The sequence below is a fragment of the Passer domesticus genome, chromosome 8 (genome assembly GCF_036417665.1).
Source record: "Passer domesticus isolate bPasDom1 chromosome 8, bPasDom1.hap1, whole genome shotgun sequence".
NCBI lineage: Eukaryota > Metazoa > Chordata > Aves > Passeriformes > Passeridae > Passer > Passer domesticus.
The window spans coordinates 48,178,388-48,201,137 of NC_087481.1; the positions used below are offsets into that span (position 1 = coordinate 48,178,388).

General features: G+C 40.2%; 1 protein-coding gene across 3 annotated transcripts in view; it reads right to left on the reverse strand.

Annotated features, from left to right (window-relative positions):
• LOC135306784 (VPS10 domain-containing receptor SorCS1-like) overlaps positions 1-22,750 on the reverse strand; it is a 257,644-nt gene that overhangs the window by 175,056 nt on the left and 59,838 nt on the right. For all 3 annotated transcript variants that reach the window (XM_064431250.1, XM_064431251.1, XM_064431249.1), the window contains exon 2: positions 152-219. In XM_064431250.1, the coding sequence (XP_064287320.1) occupies positions 152-219 (68 nt within the window). The remainder of the gene's footprint in view (positions 1-151; positions 220-22,750) is intronic.

Here is a 22,750-nt window from a genome sequence, read left to right on the forward strand (position 1 = left end):
CCTAGAGTATGAAAGGACAGGAGTGAGAGAAGGTTTAGCTAGAAACCTTCCAGCACTTTTAAAGAAATCTAATTAAATTCAATAAAAGAATTGTATCAGGCTTTTCCTATTTACGAAAGGTGGTAATTATTAACTCAATTTATCTCCATACCTCCAAAGAGAGCTCTCTGTGATGCTTCCCAGGTTGTAGTCATACAGCTTTGTCAGAATTAGAATTACCTAAAGGCAAAAGAAGAAATCATGGTTAGTCTCAAACAATTACAATCTCACAGAACTGAAGTGACCCCAGGGAGGGCTTAGGACTCCTTTAATGGGTGCTTAACATAATTGAATGAATTGTTAAAAGCAATTGCTTAAACTGACATGGAAAGAATTTGCAGAGATGGATGTTGAGCCTTTTCTTGGACCTTTTTTTTTGTTCAGTTCCTCTGCATGACATCACCAACAGGTTCTTCCCTTAACCCCAGGAGGCAGAGAGCAGTGGGAATAAGTTCAGATCTAGACAGTTTCAGGATACAAGAGGAGATCTTGTATGCAGTAGAAATAGTGGCTATTTTCTGCTCTGTTTCACAGACACTGAAGCTGCTGAACCTTTTCATAGCTGTGGTGCACAGATAACCTACTGGCTTGTCTCCAGTCAAGCACTTTCTGGTTGCAGCAGGTGATTTGACACAAGAAAATGATCACCAACAGACTGACTGGACATCAGGAAAAATTTCAATAAGGGTATGTAGTTCATCCTGTAAATCCTCCATTCTTGGAGTTTTTTAACATCTGGCTAGACAAAGTCATGGCTGACCTGATCTATAGCTGGTGATAACACTGCTTTGAGAAAGAGGTTGAACTGAGGACCTTCAAATATCTCTGACCACCAATGCTTCTATAACTTCACTGAAAAGTTTTAGGTTTAGCCAGAATGGAAGTGTTTCCAAGTCTATGACTTTTATGAGCTCTTTTGATAAAGAGTTTTTCCCTCCTGCCAAAGCAGACACTTCTAGAATAAAATTATCTTACCAGGGGGAGGAAAGCAATTTTAGCAAAAAGAATTTGCAGCAAAAGATTTCAGCCTGCTCTTTTGTTAGTGTCTTTAAAAACTTATTTCTGACTTTCAAGATGATGGGCTTCTTTAACAAGATCTACATTTGGGACAAACTACCAGACCATTATTATTGCTACTAATTTATTTTGCATGTCTCCCTGCCAGCTCACTGTATATCTTATCCTCCTCCCTATCCCATTAAAACCACAGTAAATTAGAGACCCAGCTCTTATCTGACAAAACCTCTGATCTATATACCTCTTATTTTCAGCCTGGGTTCCTCAGAAATGAGGCTCACAGACACACGGTCCCCCTGGTTCCTTGATAAAATTGTTCGATCAATTTAGCTGAGCAGCAAAGGACTGCAGAAGTTCTGTGCCCATCAGCCCAATGCCAGCTGGCACCAGCATGGCACAGAATTGCCACAAGGGGAGGGACAGACCTCACCACTGCCTTTTCCAAAGCCAAAGGCACATCTACCTCCTACACACCCTGAAACAGCCACAATAGTAATTATCTCCTTCCAATACACACACACACACGAGACAGCAGGAAGAGCAGTACAGGGGGCAGAGAACACAGCTCTGACATCTCTTTCTACAGCACGACTCCTAAATCACTCCCAGCATGGAGAAAGGCTGCCCAAAGCACTTCCTACCTGCATGGACACGAGTCACGTGCAGCTCATGGGGAAACACACAGCAGCCACAATCCCCCTCTGCTCCCCAGGGCACCCTGACATGGATATCCCCTCTGCTCCCCAAAACCCCAGTGCTGGCAGAAAAGAGCTTCCCTCTCTCCTGGCAGGTCCCTCTGTGAAGAGGGAGCCAAGGTGGGAAGCACCAGCCAAGGCAGAAGCCAGAGCTGGGGTGGCACATATTTTTCACCAGGGCTAATGCCAATCAAGGGCTTTGTAAATCCTGTATTTCCATCCCCACCCTGCCAGGAATGCTTATCAATGACAGCAGGGCAGCTGTCAGCTCCAGATCCAGGGCTGGGTCACTGCCACCTCTCACAGCACCCTCTGGACAGGTCTGCAAATCCCCCTACTCAGCAAGTAAATAAAAACCAAGGGGGGAAGACCAAAGAAGGGGATGGGATGTGCACATAAAGCCTTTCTGAACACCAGCCCAATGAAAGGTAGCTGTGAACTCCACTCCTGTGTGGAGACATCATGTGGGAGCTGCACATACCCTGGCTCTGAGCCTCCCTGGGACCTGCAAAGCAGCTGCACAGCTCCTTACATCTCCTTCCAACTCCTGTTTTCTCCTCTCCTGCTCTGCTTGCCAGAGGTAACAGAGACAGAAGTGACTAATGAATGTTTCCCCCAATTAATATTTTGACATCTGGTAGTCTTAGAAGCAGACCTGAAGAAAGCAGGCATAGATATGGGGAAGAATAAACAGGAAAAGCAGTGTGATTTTTTTCATCCCTGTTCCTTGCCACCGGCTGATGTACTCTTGGGGAAGATCATACAAGAATCAAGAAACTGTAAAATCCCAGAATTGGAATCATGCTAATTTTATGGAATACTAAGATCAGGAGTGTGTAATTACTGGTGCTAAATAGACTGAGAATTATTTTTCATAAAATACTCAGATTTTTATATTTTCCCAAGTGAGGAAAATTTACAAATCTTAAAACAGCCATGAAAGAAAACTCCATTGAGAATTTTAATCTCATCATTTGAGTGGAGAAAAATTGTAATTGACATCCCAAAAAGAATATGGAATGAAAAAAAAATTAAAAGTGCCAGTAGAAGAAATCAAAATATTTCCCCTCCAGAGGGCTGGAATGTCTCTTTTGTTCTTTTTGCTTCCTCGATAAATTTCAGTAAAACCCACACAATCTTAAAGTTCTGCAGTCTTGGAACTGATGGGGGAAGAAAGCCAGCTGCATTCCATCACAATTCTTTTTGATCTAGCTCTAACAGTCCTTCTGCAGAGGCATCCCTGGACCCATCCAAACATGCATGTCAGCTCCTGACTAGCTACATCAAGAACCCTAAGCAATATTGCTATATCCTGACTTCCTGGTAGATTTAGGAGAAAATCTTAGCATTTAACATTTTCAAGATTTGTATTTGACACCATGCTGTGGCAGACACATGCACCAGGTTCTGGATTAACAGCTTTGATATCTGCACTTGGTGCAGGAACTATTATCCTTTGAATAGGTACACTACTTCAACAACATGTAAAAGCTCTTTCTATTGGAAGCTTTTTAATTTTTGAGAATCTGTATCAGCTTCCAAATGTCTTCAAGATTATCCATGGTTTCAGCAGTCTCCTTGTGTCACTGTGGTTCAAATACCAGTAATAGATCTGCTCAAACATATATGTGCAAAACAAATCATTCAGCAGAAAATTAGCTATTTCTGCCCTAGAGGCTACTATTCTTTCCCCCCCCCTTTGTAATGATAGTTGAGTAACCTATGCAAGGCCATGATTTCAGATATATTTACTTTTTCAGAAATAATTTTTCTTCTTTGCTGTTCTCATGTCTTTGTTATTTAGCCTGCAAAGGTTAGTTCATGTTTAAGATTGTTTCTTTTTCTCCCCCACCCTCTGTGGCTGTCACTGTGTAGTACTGAGGAACCTAATGAACAGAGACATGCATATTATGTTGTTCTAAATGTCAGAATAGGGGCTGTGAAGAAGCACAGTAATGAAATGAAAATAGTCTCTCGCCTTTTCTTCATTTTTTGCTTTGTTTTTGCTTTCTGGGACTGTGTGTTTTTCTCCCTTTTTTACCACTTACCAATCAATGCAAGCTAACAAGAGCAAGAAGAAAAAAACCAAGCAAACTAGAAATAGAATGAAAAGGAACTAAAAATTCAATCTTATTCCAGCTCTGCTGTGAATACAGATAACCCTTCCTCTTGCATAGAAGTACAAGGCTTCAGAAAGTCTGTTATTCATTAGGATCAGCACTTGAAGTGGATTATTCTGCCATAGCAGGTGGGAAAGAGAAGGAGAAACAAAACTTTATCACTTCTGCACTGACAGTTCAGAGCAAAAGATATCTGATCCTGGGTTTACTACATCCCAAAATGATTGCACCTACCAAGAGACAGAGCATTAAAAATGGGTTTAGTTACCCAGACAAAACACAAGAACAGATACCTGGGAAGACTGACAAAGGAGGTGCTTAAACCTGGCTCACCATCTCCCAAAGGAAAGAAAAGGCATTCACACCTTGGACACCATCATGGTTTTCTTCAAACCATAAGAACGTTTTCAAAAACCCTATATTTTGTTAAACAATCCTGACCTCTAACTGCTTTTTAAAACTTGAGATGTGAAGATGTTTTGAACAGATTTCAAAACATAAGTCAGTGGCTGGGCAGAAGAGATTGGTCTGTGATCTTGCTAGATTAGGCCCTAGGAAGATCTTTGCTATCACAGCAGAAATTCTAGGGTAACCATGGCTAAATTTTTCCCAGACCGACTTTGGCTTATGACCAAGTGATCTATGCTATCTCACTGTACACTTCCTGGCACTTCTGACCCAAGTTTCCAACCGGCTTAGATCTTTGTCTTGACCCTGTTTTCAACTACTCTGTAAATACTTCTAGCAAGGCTCCCTCGGGATATGGGCCAGAGCTTGTCCTTTACCACAGTACAAGTTCCAAATGTAATTAAATGGTTTTCTCCCTGGCAAAAAAAAAAAAAAAAAAAATACTTCTCTCATCAAACAGTGCTGAACTGGCTGGCCAAGAAATCTGCACTCTGCTACTGATCAGGTTCATACGTCACTGGGAAGGAAGCAACAGGCTGCACTCTGTGCCACTGTAATTCATCTGGGCTCATGATGTGTGTCCTCAAAGCAAATCAGCCAACACTGCCACAGAAAGCAGCACTGAGGAGCTCCCAGCACACTGGGTCAGGCACTGTAACACTCCCAGCACCCATTGACCATGGCAGGTTTGTTCCTGGGAATGCAACACCAGTACTGGCCAAAAGGTGTCCATGCTCATTCAAGCTCAGCTAAAAAAGGACATGGACTACAGCAATCACTGTATTTGAGGTCTGATCACCATTATTAAAGACCCACCACACAACACGGTCTGTGATAATCTAAATCAAGTTCATTTACACCAACAGAGCTCTTATCTTCAACACATTTTAACAGAAGTATTCCTGTCATCATCCCCAGGTCCTCTCAGTGCTCTCCACCTTACACAGCACAACAGGGTCTAAATTCACAACAAACTTTCATGGCTTTGCAGTGATAGAAATTTTTTCAAACAGAACACCATGATCAAATTTCTAAAGGTGCTCACTGTAGCTTCTTGGGCCCTGAATTTTACATTGTTACCTGTAGATTGAACTAACCCTGTGCCAGAAAGCTGGACCCAAGGGGACCTTGATTCCTACAGGATTCAGACACTGATTTCAACCCACAATAGACTTTGCTTATGAAGGCAAAACCAGAACCAAACCAGAACTTCTGCTTTAGTGTTTTCAGACTTTCATGCTTTACATATATTTTTGCATGCATTTCAGACAAGGCTGCAGCTGTCCTGGGATAATCCACAGCACTAAAACCCAAATATTTATTAGTCTACTTTCCTGTCTTGCACACCATCAGCTCTCAGCATGAGTTGTGCACAGACCGCGCATCAACATTTTGTTGAAATCATTTGGACATGGTATATTTGATAAAATATTTCTAGTACTTGATTGCTAGCCACTTACAGCAGCTTTCTGAAGCAGTTTCTTGTGAGGACTATAGATGTGGTGATCAGACATCTCCTTTTGACTGATGAAATCCCAGGAGTTAAAAAAAAAAAAAGGTTCTCCTGCACCCCACCACCCTCCCAACCCAAGGAAAACCTTCAGGACATTATTCTGTCCTGATTCCTTAGCCAGAACCATGGATTTTAACATCTCAAGCTGCTATTTTCTATGCCTTGAGAGCACATTAATTTCCAGCATAAGAGAACTGAGCTAGGTCTTAACTCCAGCTTGGGTTCTGTACCAGAATTAATAATACAGCAGAAAGCATCTACTTTCAGTCATGTGCCAGCTGCACACTCTGCACTATCAGCTGATCTTCAGGATGTGCCACAGCTTGAGGAAAGAGCAGCTGCCACAGTCTTCTTCTCCTGTGGTGCTTTTCACTCATGCAAGGAGCATGCAACACATGCAGGGCTGCTGGAACTCAACACACCCCATCTGCAGCTTGGCTGCTCTGCTGTTACCAGCTGGAAAGGTTTAGTCACAGGCACTGCCTCACACAGAGACAGGCAGCCTGCAGTGTGACTAATATTTAATAAAGCACTGTAACATTTTACATACAGCTATGTAAAAAATGGTAGCTAGATTTAATGGTGTAACTATATTTTCATGACTCTCCTGATGAAACAGTCACGCTGTCTTCTAATTGGGGAGAGAGAAACAAATATCCAGGCACAATCAAGACAGTTTAAGTACACCTCATTGTGCAGTGATCCATGAATCCCTTATTAAACTCAAGAGATCCCTTCCATCGCCTACTTAACAGGAACATAAGTCAATAACAAAGAAGCACTAAATTAAGTTTTCACGAGCTTGCTGGTCTGCTATAATTGAGTGGGAAACTAAAGGACTTGAAGCTTTTCTATGCATTATGAGTCAATAAACCATCATTCTCAGGCTGTCATGTTTGAGAGTTTGCACATTCAAAAACTGGAAATAATTTGGCACCTATCTGTTCCCTTCATCTCTACTTTCCCAATATCACCCAGAACCCTGGGACTGTAAGTAACACAACCAGAACACAGGAATATTCTCAATGAACCGCTCAGTGAAACACCTATGTGAGGAAATGTTTCCAAATAAATTCACAAATAAACTTGAATAATTCACTGAGAATTTTACAGGTTGCTCATGAAAAAAAAGAAAATTTGAGAGAACTCATATTTGAGGCAAATTACTTGTACCAATCTTGTTCTTCATATTATTTTTAGCAATTTTATACCAGCCAGCAGTATCAGGGACTCTACCAAGCACTCAAGTAGCAAGAACTATGGAGTCATGAAGACTTTTGTGATTTGCTTTCCACATGGTCTGCACATCAATAGGGGTGCAAAGACAGAGGAGGACAACCAGAGAGTTATACAGCTAAACCACCAAATCTCCATTTCACCAGTCTCTGTTACAAAGAACCCATAAGGTGAAATTCTTTCCTTTTTTTTCAGCCATCAATGAACAGGAAAAAAGGCCTGGTATTGCCCACTAACCCACCTGTGGAACAAGAGACAGAAGTTTAGAGGGAAAGCATTAAAAATTGTCCATGTAGAGGGTGGCTCTTCCCTTTAATAACTTCCATAAGTCAGCAGATTAAACTCTTCCTAATTCAAAAACTATTGTGACTATTGTGCCTAATAATAAAAGGATCAGTGAGAGCAATCAAGGATGATCAAAGATGTGGAATGACCTTTTTTTAGTGAGAAATTACTCCAACTATCAATCCAAGAAAGAGACAAAGGAGATATGAAAGACATCTGAAAAGTCGCAAGTGTACTGAATTTATTATTCACTACTTTTCAGCATACAGGAACAAGCTAACCTGGGAGGTTAAAACTATTACATATATATAAGTAGGGAAGTTCCTTCCCACTGCATTTTGTGGATACAAAAATTTACTATAAGCTCAAGGGGAGACAGAAGTTGAGGGAAAAAAAGGTGCATTGAAGTCAATTAAATAAAAGTATATGTAGCAATGTTAGTGCAAGTTTTCCCAGGTATACAATTTTAGCCACATTTAAAGAGAGAATATGGTAAATTATTTTGTTCTTATAGCTATCATAGGTAGCTTTAGGACTCAAACTTATATCAATTTGTTATAGTTATTGCTATTTTTGGCATCTGTAAAAACCACCTGTTGGCCAGAAATTCAACGTTTGCCAAATACAGATACCAGTATTTCCTTTCTTAATCTTGTATAATTCAATCAGCAGAACAAGATGTATGGCAGTTTCTATTACACTCAGCTTACAGGGGTCCCTGGCATGGTGACAACTTTTAGTATAGACAGCAACACAAATTATTATAAAGAGAGGCTAAATGCAGCATCTTTCTCCCTAAAACCTTTTAAAGATAGCTCCAGTCTTCATGCTTCTCATCAGGATGAAACAGGAATTTGTTACAGTCTGAAAAGAATTTAAAATATTACCACCAAAGCAGAGAGAAGGAGACTGTAATAGCTAAAACCCAAAGGTCAAGACACTGAGTTACTGCTTTTCCTGGCTTTGAAAAGGACCCAAACCTAGGCCTATCACATTGCAGAAAAACACCTTGGCCACTAACATGCTGATTAGCTTCTAAAGTAGAATTAATTCCCTGCTCTGAGTCCTTTTTTTTTCCACACTGAAATCCCTTTTCACTAATTCCTCTTTCATTCAATAAGAATCTGCTTCATGGAAATATTTCTTAGCAGCTCCAAACATGATTAACTAAACCAAAGAACCAAACACAAACCAAATAAATTAAAAGGAGCAAAAGGAAAATCTAGCGAGCAAATTATTGTAGGAAATAAAAAAAACAGAGATACTCAGGTTTCTAAGAAAATGTAATAAACAAATTTCTTCCAGTGGCAGAATCAGGAAAGAAAGATGGGAAGGAGGACAAAAACAATGGAATAGACATCCTGTAATCTTGAAAAGTTTTAATACAAAGGCAAATAATTATGAAAGAGACAGGGTTTAATTTCAGAAGACAAAAGCTGGTATAGAGAGAATTGATTACACACTATAATTGCATTGATGCTTAAAAGCCATTAGCATGAGAACTCTGTGCATGTTTCAAGAGGGAAACGTAGTCTTCTGTTTATTCATTTCACCAAATACCCACATAGGCCTTTAGGGGATTATTTCAGAATTAAGACCAGAGAAGGGAAAAGCCCTAAACTACTTGGAAAGAAAATTCTTCTCTTACACCCCATTATATTCACTGGCAGTCAGCAGCTTGTGCTTAAACATGCAGTCACTGCCAGTGATTTGGAGTGGACACCCAGAAAGGGTGGAAGGGTCAAGTGGAAAAAAGCACTTTGCTGCTCTGTGCCTGGCCTGCTCCTGGCTCACTACTGAAACACCCAGACACATTCCAGAGGCTCCAGGCTTTGCCAGGGGACAAAGATTTCAAGTGCTGAGAACCTTTTTTGGAAGTAAAGTAGGAAAGCCAGCAGATCTACAAGTAAAAACTTGCTGCTGAGGAGTTTCTCAGACACCTGATCTCATGTGCAAACTAGGACTTGCAGCATAGCCAGTGGCAGCTAAAAGACAGCAGCACACAACACTCAGAAAAAGAGGGAATATGCAAAAAAGACTTATGAAAACATGCCAGTCAGCCACTAGGATCCTACTTTGCAAGCCCTGTTTCTGGTGGTGCCTTTTCTGGTTAAGGCCCAGAAGTTCCTAAAGGGTTTAAAAATGCCCATGATCTCCAAACACACAGTTTTTCCCAAACCAGTATTCCAAGCCTCTCCTTGGAAATAATTCACCCAACTCTACCTGAAAAAAGCATGAAGAGGAAAAGTAGCCCAAAAAGCAACCAAGGTAAGAAAGGCTGAAGATACTCATCCTTTGGAAAAGAACCATGTCCTAGGGGGGAAAAACTGGGGGTGGGGGATGCACACAATCAAAAACCTGGCATTTATAAACAACACCCAGATTGTTTATTCTGGAGCTCACTACAGAATATAAAAGTGAAAAATTAGCATTCAATGAATAATTTATTTAGCACTTTACCATTGTTTCAACAAATCACTTTCATGAAAGCAATGTGTATTCAAGCAATAAATCACTGCTTAGCACACTGGCACAAGCAAAAGATAATACTTGACAGTATTATTGAGTGATGTTGCATGGCCACAAGGCAACTACAACAAAGATAAGGATGATATCCTTGAATAATAGACTGCCTCCCTCCCACTCCAGGGAAGAAATTGGATCTTTAAAGTAAAACTTTACATCCTGGGGCAGCAGGGGTAGTGAAACTTAAGACCATAAGGTGCCTTTTGCCTTTAGGTCCCAAAAGTGCCCTGAAAACATTAATCGATCACTCCTTACAAGAGCTCTGTGATGTAAGTTGGTTTTATTACAAACATCAGGATGCAGAGTTCAGGAGAATTTGTTGCAGGAGGCAGGGTGGGAACATTTATCCTGATGAGCCTCTTGGTCCTCACTCTTGAAATCATTCTTCCCTGTCCTCTAAGAGAGGAAGAGAGGGCTTCAAAAGGTCCTGACCTACTCTGTTAAGTCACAGCTTCCACCCTTGTCTAGCTCTAAGAGGACCTGAGCCAAAGCTTTCTATTTCCCTTCTTGCAATCCTACTGGATTTTGCATCCACACAGATGGAAGCATAGACTTTTTGGACTGATCTTTAGTCAGTGATGAACAACACTACATTAAAAGACACAAGGTATGTTTCCCAGAAAGTGAGAAAACAAGCAGGTCTGGTGTAGAGCTAATTTTTATTTTGCACAGTCTTTTGCTGCACTGTGTTGGGGACATCTATTCTTCCAAACACCTGTTCATCCAAAAACACTCTCTATGATTCCCTATGCATCTTACACTAACAAATGATAATAAAATGCATCACTCCATTGACTAACTTGGTAGGTCTCATCTAAGGGCAACCCCCTATTAATGGAGTAAAATTTAAAATTATTTTGGCTCAGGCCTGAGGTTCAGAAAGTGCCTTATGAGAAGTGCCTTATGAGCTCTTTGTCTGCCAACACCAACCTGGTGACTTGTTACTCCTAAACAGTGATAAGAAGAGAAGATGAAAAATCAAGTCCTTGTGTTCTCAGCTTCTCCCAAATCAGCAGAAATCTCAGGGCCAAATTCAGCACAATACTTTGTGTGTTAATCACATGAACACCACCACGAAGTAAGAATTTAGTGCACTTGCTTTGCCATGGACAAACAGGAAAAACCATCCATTCAGCTTGGACTCACTGGTCTCAGGAAACAGGAATTAAGAGTAACACAGGGCTTTCTAGTGTCTCCTTGCTCTAGAAAGAGACAGGGCAGAAGGTAAAGACAGCTAACCTTATCTCATTACATGTCTTTATTACTGAAAATTAGATCAGTCCAAAACTCCAGAGGAATGAGCCCAGTATCAAACAGAGACATTTCAACCATCACAGAGCACATTTTGTCATTTGACAAATTATAATATATGACTGATTAGACAAGAAAATTCTTCCTGCATTCTTCCACCCACTCCAGCTGCAGCAAAATATGCCATCAGCAGCTGTTTATATGAAGCTGGAAGGCATCTTGAGACCAATTACAAGGCAAAGGTCATATTTTCCAAGCTGTTTATAGACAGTCATTTGTAAAGCTGTAATGTCACATGTTGTCAATAATTCAAGGTGGGAAATTTAAACAGTTAATAGATCATCAATTCTTCACTTTCCCACCTTATTTCTTTCTCCCCAAAGAGCTATTAAACCATGCTTCATCTGAGTGTATTCCTTGAACCTCAGACTCAAGGGTTTCCATTAGTTTATGGAAAGAAACTTAGGATAGAAAGATGTGAGTAATCCCATAACAGGCACCCAGGGATCATAGCAGGCATAAAGTGCACATTTCAGACTTGGGATATAAATTGCTGTTAAAGGTCTATTCTCACTGGGGCTCTATATTCTGTAAAACAGGTTGATGCTGTCAGAATGAAAACTGTTGCATTTTAGTGAAGAGAAGAACATTTAGTCAAAACAACTTGTTAAATGAAGATATATACAAAGTAAGATTTCCCAGTTCTTTTGGGGGATAAAAACAAACAAACCAACCAGACACAAAAAATCCTGTCATCAAAACATGAATTACAGATTATTTATTTTTTTTCACACTGCCATCACTTACAGCCACCAGTTTAAGATGAAACAGCTCCCATGGGTATCATCAACTCTGACAGCAAAGCCAGGGCAGGGCTAGCAACAAGAACAAGCATCAATATAACAACAGTGTAAGGGGTTTTCACCTTGGAAAGCTGCACCCATCTGTTGCTGCATTCCCACCTAGGATCCTTATGGAATTTGTTGCGGCAAAACAACACTTCGAGAAACTGGGAACATCTACTGAGCTACAGCACTGATGCAAACTTCTTCAGGAAGGAGATCATACAAACCTTCAAGCTGCATGTTCACATTCCCACAGAAAAACCGAAACTGTGGCTATCATGACAATGTTCAACAGAAGCTAATTATTCCATCTTGTAATCTGCCGTACTATTTTTAACTAATATATATAAGACAATACATAGACTAATACACATTAAGACATTCATTTATTGCTCTCTACATCTTCTCCTCCCCTTCAAATTTGAGTCTTGCATTTCCTTTGCTATAGTTTTTAAGCATGTTCACTGCCTCTTAACTAATAAAAGAAAAAGAAAGGTACATGTCTGGCTGCTGCAGAGGGTTCATCTCTTAGAAGTTAGGGGGCAGGGCAGTAACTTGCACCTCATATCTCCTCTTTCCCCTGGCACATATTTTATCAAGAAGCTACCTCAAAAGGAGGGGAAAGTCAAAGGATATTACAATCCAACATAAAAATCTTATTAACCCACTAAGATGTGTGACTAAGATCCTATTATCTGAAGAATAAAAAACTGCCTTCTGCCTTTATCCTCTAGGCTTTGGCAGAACACACAGGAAAGGCACATCCCAAGTGACTGGTGAACTTCATTTTTCCTCCTCCTCAATGTCAAGTGAGATGTAGGAGGAGATATTCTTATTTTTCTATATATAAACTACCTAAGTTTGGGATTTTCATGTGGTGTTTTGGGAACAAAAAAGCCAAGCCACTCTCTGACTTCCTCTCTCAGCACAGGGCAAAAAAGGCTATTGGGTAGAAGCCCATAATCAAAACTGCAAAACCCAAACCACCAACCATTTTTTATAACACTGACCAGTGCTGTCATCCAGGTTCAACAGTGATGATGAAAATCATCCTGTGGAAGCACATGTCCTTTTGACTTCAGACATTGCAAGAAAACAGCACTGGTTTGGTCATTCCCTCTAGTGAGAGTATCTTTGATATCTTAAAAAAACCCCAAAACTCTTACATTAAACAAAAGTGTACCAACACATGGGAGCAAGGAGGATTTTTTTATCATTTATCATCTTAACCCCAGAACTTACTCACGCACACCCCAATCTCCCTGATGGTTTTGCCATATACTCTTTATTTAAGCTTATTAAGAATGAAAAGCAATGTATTGACTGTCATTTTCAAAATTTCTATAACTTGAGAAAAACTTCCGTTAGTGCCTGCCAACAAAACTAACCAAGCTGCCTGAAGTGTGTTAGCACAGAAAAATGGCCCATTCTTCTCAACACACTGCAGAGAAATGTATTCTTTTATCAGCTGTATCAATGCTAAAGTGAAAGCTGAAGGAAACATATTTTGAGCTCTTCTCAGAATTTCAGACTCTAATAAAAACCTGTTAGACTGAAAACGTAGAGTTTCAGGATTTCTGGGTATTTTTCCACAGCTTGTTAACATTACACAAATAATATCCTACAGATACAGAAGTAGTGATTCCCAACTGCTATAGGCAAGAGTCATCCCTGAAAGTCTAACAAGGGATTCAAGCACTTGAAGCTCTGGCAAGTCCCAGATAATCTGGGAGCACTAGAGAGCATTGGCTTAGAAACTTAATTTTAGAAGCACTCAACAGGTTGAACATTATATTTCTACTCCCAGGTACTCCTTTCCTTCAAAAAAAACCCTTCATTTCGGAGTACAAACCTGCAGCAAAATAAGCACCTCTCCCACTTACACATTTCTGCTCTTTCATCATTGCATTCCCAAATTTCAGTCCACTGATCTTTTCACTCAGCCCTACTCAACTTCCTCCAACAGCAAACCGATCTGCTCTTGCCTTTGATGAAGAAGGGTTTTAAAGACCTGAATCTTTCCCCAATGCTGGACATTGCTTCCATAGCTCTCTCACCTGCATGCCATTACCCCCAAAACACACTAGAGAAACAGCATGGATTCATTTGTTATAGCAGAGACTCCCCCTAAATTATTTCTAAAGGAAACTTTCAACCCTGTCACCAGTTCACTGACCCATCCAAATTTGTGTTACACTTACAGTCAGCCATTTATCAAGACAGGTACGGAATGAAACTTTATATACCATTCCCTTTGACTTATATTTTACATTTGACATATGTGCCTCCAGGGGAGCACATAGCATTTTTTCCCCACCATCTCTTCTGCTTGTTCAACACCTGTCCTCAAGGAGAATGATATTTCTGTATTTCTGCCTTTAAGCCACACAAGCAACTGAATGAATAGGCCTTATATTAGAAAAAATATTCTCATAATTTCACCTACTACCTTTGTCCCCAGCTGCTTGTTCTATTCAGATCAGTAGAGAAAGTAGATTATTAGCCTGTAACCTTGGCTTGCCATTAATCAAGTAGCTCAGTGTCACACCACAAGCACCACTAGCAGTTTATAGTCCCCAAAAAGATTAAAGAGAGAAGAAATAACCTGGTATCACTCAATGTGTTTCCAGTGGAGCACCAAGTAATTTCAATCAGTTGGGGGAACACCATTCAGGGAAGAGAAGACATTCTCAGGAATTCTTACAATGGGAATAGTGCACTGCAAGGACCAGCTCTTCAACCAGAGGAAAACAAAAACACATGAGGAATTATTGCCTCCAACTTCCTCCAAGTGAAAGATTTGCCTCACTAGGAAACAAACACAGCTGGGAAAACCCAAACCAAAAATGATGTAAGCAAGGGCTGCAACTCTTGCCCCCACCTGCACTAAGCTCAGGAAAAAGAACTCCATAAACTGCAGGAAGCTCAGCTCTCCAAGGGCTTTGCCTTTTTCTTCGTGCACTGCAGAGACAGTTTCAAGCATACATTTGAAGGCTATCCCCCAAACTGAAACAAATTCTGTTAGCACTGAACTTAGTAAAATTAAGCCTTTCAGGAAATCTAATGAAAGCCATTTCCCAATTTGAAAAGGACAACCCTGAAGATATTTGCACCACGCTCACAAAAATCCACACAGCTGAGAGCAGAGGGCAATTGGGTCAGCAAAGCTGCACCTTACCCTCCACTGTGAAAGAGCCCCCTCAGTTTTATCACTGGCCTTGCAACATCTGCTGAAGATGCACCTGATGCTACAGGAGGGGGTTATGTAAAATTCTATTAAATGAGAAAACTTGCTTTCCCATTTTTGTTTAAAAATTTGGAAACTATTAAAAGAATATACATCTTTCATCTGGAAGAAGCTTCATTATAAGTTGTCATTATGATTTTTCTTCAACAGTGAAGATGTAATACCAAGACACAGCATTATCAGACAGTGGCTTCTCTTTTTAATGGGGTAAGTTACAATCAGTGTGAAAAGGTATCAGCTCCACAGATTTAGTTGTGACAACCAAAACCAAAATTCAGTTCTGAGTAATGAGCATCCCATCATTTTAAAAGGGTTTATCACTGTACAAATGCATCTAAAGATTAAAGACTACTCAGCTGAAACTCACTGACATGTCATTAAACCGGTAAAGTCTTTCCATAAAAACTGTCTTTTACTTTTTAAGCCAGTTTCTTTTTCAATAGGAAAAGGAATGTTAAGCATTTCAGAGGATGATTAAAGCAAAAGCACGCTGAAAAAGGAAAATGTCACATTGTTTCCCAAAGAAAGAACTTGGGTCCTCTGGCTTTAATTTCCTACACAGAAAAAATATGTTATTTTGTGTTATCTCCATGTTAAATTTGAAAAGGTGCTGCAAATATCAGCACAAAATGAACCAGAACATTTGACTGGAAAAGAAACAGATGAAGAGGCAGTAATTCTGACTCACTAACACCAATCTTGCTAGGAGAAGGCAGATAACTTGGAGTCAGAGACAGAGCTAGAGAGTTTTTTGTTGTTTCCTTCCAGATTTTCCTATTCCTTCCTCCCTCTGTATGCAGAAAGCAAAGTGATTGCTCATGTCACACCAGTACAGTGACAAGAAACTCTATGCCTGGCAGAGAGAAAGGCACAAAAGGAATGCAATCCTTGCCATCAGCTGCACAAAGCACAGCTCAGCCCAGCTGCATGCAGCAGCACTGAAACTCATGATGGCATGAGCAGAAGCCTGATGCTGGCTTTTATTTTAGGTTGTCCCAAGTACTTCTGCAGGGCTGCACCCAGAATCCCCCCAGTACCACCCCCAGAGCCCATCCAAACCACTGCTGTGCTGCCCAGAGGACCAGCTGCTGTGAGAACTGACAGGGAAGAGCTGCACCACACCAGTGTCTGTCCTCATGTTTGTTCAGTGGAAACATTTCAGTGTCCAAAGGAGGGCAACAAAAATGGTAAAGGACCCTGAGGGGAAATCATATGAGGAGCATTTGAGGTCACCTGGTCTGTTCAGCCTGGAGAAGAGACAGAGGGGAGACCCTCACTGCAGTTACAACTTCCTTGTGAGGGTAAGAGCAGGGACAGACACTGATGTCTGCTCTGTGGTGACAGTGACAGGACCCAAGGGAATAAGAAGGAATTTGTGTCAGGGGAGATTTAAGTTGGACATGAGAAAAAGGTTTGTTCCCCAGTGGGTGGCTGGGCACTGGGACAGGCTCCCCAGGACAGTGGTCACAGCACCAAGCCTGAGAGAGTTCAGGAAGTGTTTGGACAATACCCTCAAGCACACGGTGTGACTCCTGGGGATGCTCCTGTGCAGGGTCAGGAGTTGGACTCGATGATCCTTGTGGGTCTCTTCCAACCCAGCATATTCTCTGATTCTGTGATTTGAATTCCAACATTATTCACAAGTGAGAAGTTACACAAGCTGTAACTTCTCAATTGTGAGGATGTGTGCAAAAACTCAGGAGGGAATAGAGCAGCTCCTGGTCAAACAGCACTGACTTTTTAGGACAAAACTGTTATACTCAGTTGTCTTTTCCAGACCCATTGTGCCCACTATCCTTAGATTTCTGAAATTGCACACTACCACAGAGAAGAGCGATCCATCTCACCAAGTTCATCCTCACCAAAGGATGAGCTAATTTGGAAAAGGCCACTTGGTAAATAAAGCACAACTGCAGCTTGTGCGGATGCGGAAATCATGGTCATCATTTCCACACCCAATTACCCAGCTTGCACTGGCAATTACACTAATTCCCTGCACAAATTAGACACAGCACTGCATGAGCACATTGTTTATGCAGTAATCTGCATTTCCAATTATTACTGTTTTTCTAAATTGACCCTAAAGCTTTTAGTGGCTGATATTGAGACACTAGTAAGCAGGAAGAGTAGTAGACAATGTTTTTTTCTAGAGATGTATATTCATTTCATAGAGACACCTCTGTTTTGCTGAATAACAAATTCACTTTCTTCTTTTTCACATCCTGAGGAACAAAGTACTGCTTTATGCCTTTAAGTATTTTGAAAAAAAAAAATTAATAGTGTATATATATAGCAAGGAGATGAAGGGGATGCACAATTATGATGACAAGCAGTTTGCATTAGTACAGGAGCAAACTGCTGCTTCAATTCTAGATGAGTAGCAAAGCTGACTAATACAGTCCCTCCTTCCATAATGTACAACCAACTATTCACAGAAAAGATTGTTTGGGTCTTGAGTTGTTTGTTTTTTTCTCTTGGAAGGGATGGGTTGGGAAGGTCAAGATGATATGAAACAAAAATCTCTATTTGGTATCAAACAACTCTCACCATTTACAGGAAACAGAAAAATGCTATTCACTATGCTTTGTAATTCTAAAACCCTTTCCTGTCTTACTTGGTAGAAAAGAAGACAGAATAAAATGGAATAAAAAACCACACCAAGTGCATACAAAACACAGGAGAAAAGCTTTCAAAAATCAAGCGTTATATCTTTTGAATTTTGATAGAAAGAAACATAGTAAAAAAAAACCACATTGTTTTTCTCCATTTATTTCAAGATCCAACCCAGGGTGTCAGGTATGTTTATCTTTCTGCTTGGCTGCCCATACTAACCTGGGATGTGACCCTGCAAGGACAGAGGTGCCCAAGGAAGCACTGAGCAGCTACACTGCTTGTGGTGGTCAAACTTGGTCAAAGGACAGCAAGGCTGCTTCCAGCACAGCAGTACAAATCCCTGTTACCTCAACACAGCCAAATGTGTTTCGAGAGTACCTTACCAGCACAATACATAAACATCTCTACATATGCAAAGGGCTTTTAGCACAGACTTACAGCCTCAGTTATATGAGTGCATTATCAGTAGTCTCCAGATTAAGGGCAACTGCTCTGCAATTAAATAAAATACTTTCTACTTACTAAACAAAATGTCATATTTAATTTCTTTTTTTATTTTTCTTCTTCTTATGTAAATAGACTATTATAACTTCAGGTTCTTAAATTGCTTTTAAATGCTTGTGATTTAGCTAGAATAGAAATAAGCAATCTAAACACCCTACAAGTGCACTGTTCATTCTCAACAGAACTTGTATATTTTTACATTAGAAAACCATGGTCTCATTCACTATTCCCAAAGAAAATCAAATTGAATTATTCAATAGATTTTTTTTTTAAATCTCGAAACAGCTGTTTTCTCCACTTATCTGTTTTCTTTAGAACTATTATATCCTTCCCTCCCCTGCCTCCAGATAAAACCCCAAACCAACAAAACATGAAAACACACAGCAAAATCCCCTGCAGCAAGGGGCTCACAATCACTTGCACTGTAGATGTATAATTCTGAGCATTTCAAACATTCATCTGTTCCAAGGCGGTGTCAGTTATTCCAGACACCAGAGCAACACAGATCCAGTCCCTGGGCAGGATCTCAGTCCCTCATTCTCACTAGTGAATTAGGCAACTGAAAACATTCGTGACTGAAGAACTGAGGTTTTCAACCTCCCCCAACACCTTAAATCAAAAATGACACAATTCTCCTTTGCTTTCCACTTAGGGAACACATCATCTCATTTTACGCAGGGTGCTAAAGAAATAAAGGGAGCTACATGAAAAAAAATAGATTCACCTTTCATTTTAACTATAAGACCGTGTAATTTTTTTTCTGTCCAAATCTAGCTTCTACAAGCTTGCCATTTGTACTTATGAGTCACCTTCTATTGGCAGCTGTTCTCTGTGTTTCTCAGGGAATGAAGGAATAATGTCCCAGAAATCTATTTTGAAAAAAAAAATCTAGCCAAGCAGTCTTTCTTCTCTCCCTTTTCTGAAGAAATATAGTTTAGGTACCTGTAAAAAAAAGGATGGAGATGCCCATGTAAAAATATAAAGAACTCAGCATATCACAACCCCTCGGTGACTTTAAATTCTTCAAGCATCGTGCAAAAGATAAGGCAAGACGAGGAGCTTCTGAATGCTGGTGTTCAAGGAAAACAGGGGGCAGCAACATCAAACAGAAAATTAAACTGTATTTGTGGACTGTTTCTTTGTGTTTCATGCCATGATATTTTCACTGGCTAGAACACTGACATTTATTAGCTCTTGGCTTGTAAAGCGGACACAAGACTTATCACTGCCCTAAAATCAGATATCAAAAGTAATTTTTCTCCCTGGTTTAGACTGAAATCACCTCGGAATCTATATAGCAGTGCCAGAGCCCCTCTTTTTCTGAAAGCAAGTTTTGAGAATGGAGCTGAATGCAGTAGGAAGCAAGTTATCTTCAGACTTGCAGAATCATTCATCATTAGATTAACACAAGAATGCCAAATTTAGGCAGCTATACAGTCTAAAAATCTAAGCAATGGAAATAAAAATCAGCAATACAAAATCAATTGCCAGCACCATAAGCTTGCATTTCAAATCCCCAGTTTCTATCATCCTCCCTTAATAGGATGTTGTCATTACCTGAGCCTCATCATTTGCACATTAAGTTGGATAAGATGAATTATTTCCATTAGCCAGGAGAGCATTACAAGTCTCATGGGGGAGATTCTGCTGAATCCTTAGTTTGAAATGCAGCAGCCTATGGCTCTCAGAAGAGGCCTTGTACTTAAACAGCCTTGAAGACAGACAGACATGTCTGTACCACTGATACAGCCAAATACACTTTCACATACACAATAGCAGTGCTTAGCTTGGCCTCTGCTTCGTGAGCTGTGGTTTTACCCCCTCTGAGCAGCAGGAAATCTCCTATAACCTCCTATAACCACATAAATGGGTGGAAGCTGTGCTGGTTTAGGGTGCTGCCTGCCATCAAAAAATGCAGTGATGGGATGTCACAGAGCTGCCCAGCCAGCCCAGTGCTTGAAAGACAGATGTGCATCTGCCATCTGCTCCTGGGTTTATTTCAGACCCCACAGTGCAAGGCAGCACAGAATCAAACTGTCCTGAGTCACTGGGCACAACTGGCGTGCCCATAACAAGGAGATCAGAAGCTTCACTGTGAACTGCAAATCTCAGACCAGATGTTCCAACCCCCACTGCATCACAGACAAATCATCCACAGGTCTCACAGCAGAAACATTTCTGTAATTACACAGCTCTGTTGAACAGGTGTATCTTAGTAACCAGGTTTTTATTTTCTGCGCATCTGTTTCTTTGCAACCTCACACCTTCCCTACTGATGTTATTATTGCTGCCCTTGCCAGAAAAGAAGCAACAGTTTTCAAGTGGTATATCCAAAAAGTCCAGAAGTTTTGCATAAGAATTGAAATGGACAATTTCCAGAAATTTTAATACAGTGCTATGTAAATAAGCTAGTTCAAAATCTCATACAATTTCAGAAATGTTTCCTCTGGACTGAGTCTACAACCACTCTACCAAACCCAACTGCATGGATAAAATTTCTGGTATTATTTAAAACACAAATCATCTCCTCTTATTTATATTCCATTCTTGAACTTACAGGTTCACATTTATCATAGAGTAAGACTGATGTCTTTAATAATTCGGCAAATTGCATTCCAGTGTGTATGTTTTGTAAATCATGTTATAAACTGTAATTGAAGTAAACTGTTTACAAACTAAACACAAATTCCTTCAAAATATTTATTTGGAGCAAGAATAAAATATCTGGCACTATTTTATTTAAAGCAAGCAGCCAAGTCTCAGTGTGATGCTGTGCTGAAGGAGCAGTCATACAACCAAGCCCTGCTGTGCTTTCAGGAAATCCCAAGAAAGATTTTTTTGTTGCAGCCAGAAAAGGAAGACAGGTCCACAAAGCAGTAGGAGCCTAAAGAAAGCACGTGAGACAACATCCGGGAAAAAATGCAGAACAGGTCATGGACATTTTAAAAATTTGGTTATAGACAAATGAGTTTGTTTATAAATAAAATTGTTTTTCTCCCAACACAGCATCAAGCTGGGGCATCAAATCACAATCAACATTTATTTCAAGGCTTTTTATTAAGATGTAAGTATGTAGGTATGGACGGGCCATATCTCCAGACCTTGTCAATCTCTGGGAGATTCTTCCCACACAACGTCTCAGCACAGATTCTTCAGCCTCCTGTTCTGGCAACCTTCTTCATCTGCACACACACAAGTACTTACAGAAATCATTCACACAAATTCACAGAAAGGACTTGAGTCTGCAGGCAAAAATATGTTCCTCTAAATGACAGCATTTCTCAGCAACAGCACAGCAGCAGCAGAGGTGGGAACTAACATCTTGAGAGGGATAAGTGATATGATCTCAAGTATTCCCCAGGAGGAAAGCAGCAAAACTGAGCTGACGGGATTTGGCACATCACACAGTACAACATGCTCAAAGCCAAAAGATTCTCCAAGACCAAAATACTTCCTTTACCTAGTCAGAATCTGGTGTGCTGTGAAGGTGAGCAGCTGGGTAAAAGGGGATGGAGACAACCACAACACAGTGCCAGGATGAGAGCACCACACAGCTCCACTTGTTCACCTCATCACCTTTGGCATTTCTAAACTAGTGCTGCCCAAGAGATGTATTTTAAAGAACTCTGAGCTGGATGAGTACAAGCTGGTAAATTTGTCATTGGCAATGTTTTTTTGACTAAACATGGAGTGACAAAAAGTTATGTAATTTATCCATTGTCAGTTAAACTGTTTGCTCTTTTTGGATTCAATAAAGTACCAAAAACACGTGCGGAATTCCATGTAAATGGTATAAATTGAATAGGATTTTGCAATAAAAATTACTTATTTGGCCTGAAAGCTCTTTTAGTTTTGCTAATTAACATGTTACTAATGAATACTTCATGCTGAATCTGGTGGTCCAATTCAAACAGAATAATTGAACTGGATAGCAAGCATTTTGAGGGAAGGACATTGCAGACTTTTCATGTCCCTAAAGGTCTTTTTCAGTCAACCCATACAAACTTCTTCTCCCTGTTGTTTGCTTTTAAAGTGACTAAACAAAAACATCAGTTTTCCATGCAGCTGCACTTCTAGGTAGAGCTCCCACTGATTTAAAAAACAAACATAAACACACATACAAAAACAACCACAAAGAAACACCAGAAAACACCAATGCACCAAAAACCCCAGACAACTTCCATATGTCCCCATGGGCCAATCTTCTCAATCATTTCAAGCAGCAATTCAATATACTAATTAAAAGTACATAAGAGGATTTATTTATGGAATTTAGTATTTGTTAAAAAGAACTCAGAGGATGTAAGTCTGACCCTAACTTTGAACTTAACAACTTAATTTGAGGTACCACAGTTTGGAAAGACTGCCCATAATACACAGATAACACAAAACGTATGTGGAAGCACTTCAGGTTGCTCGAGCAGAAAGAAGCAGTGGATTTATCTATCAGT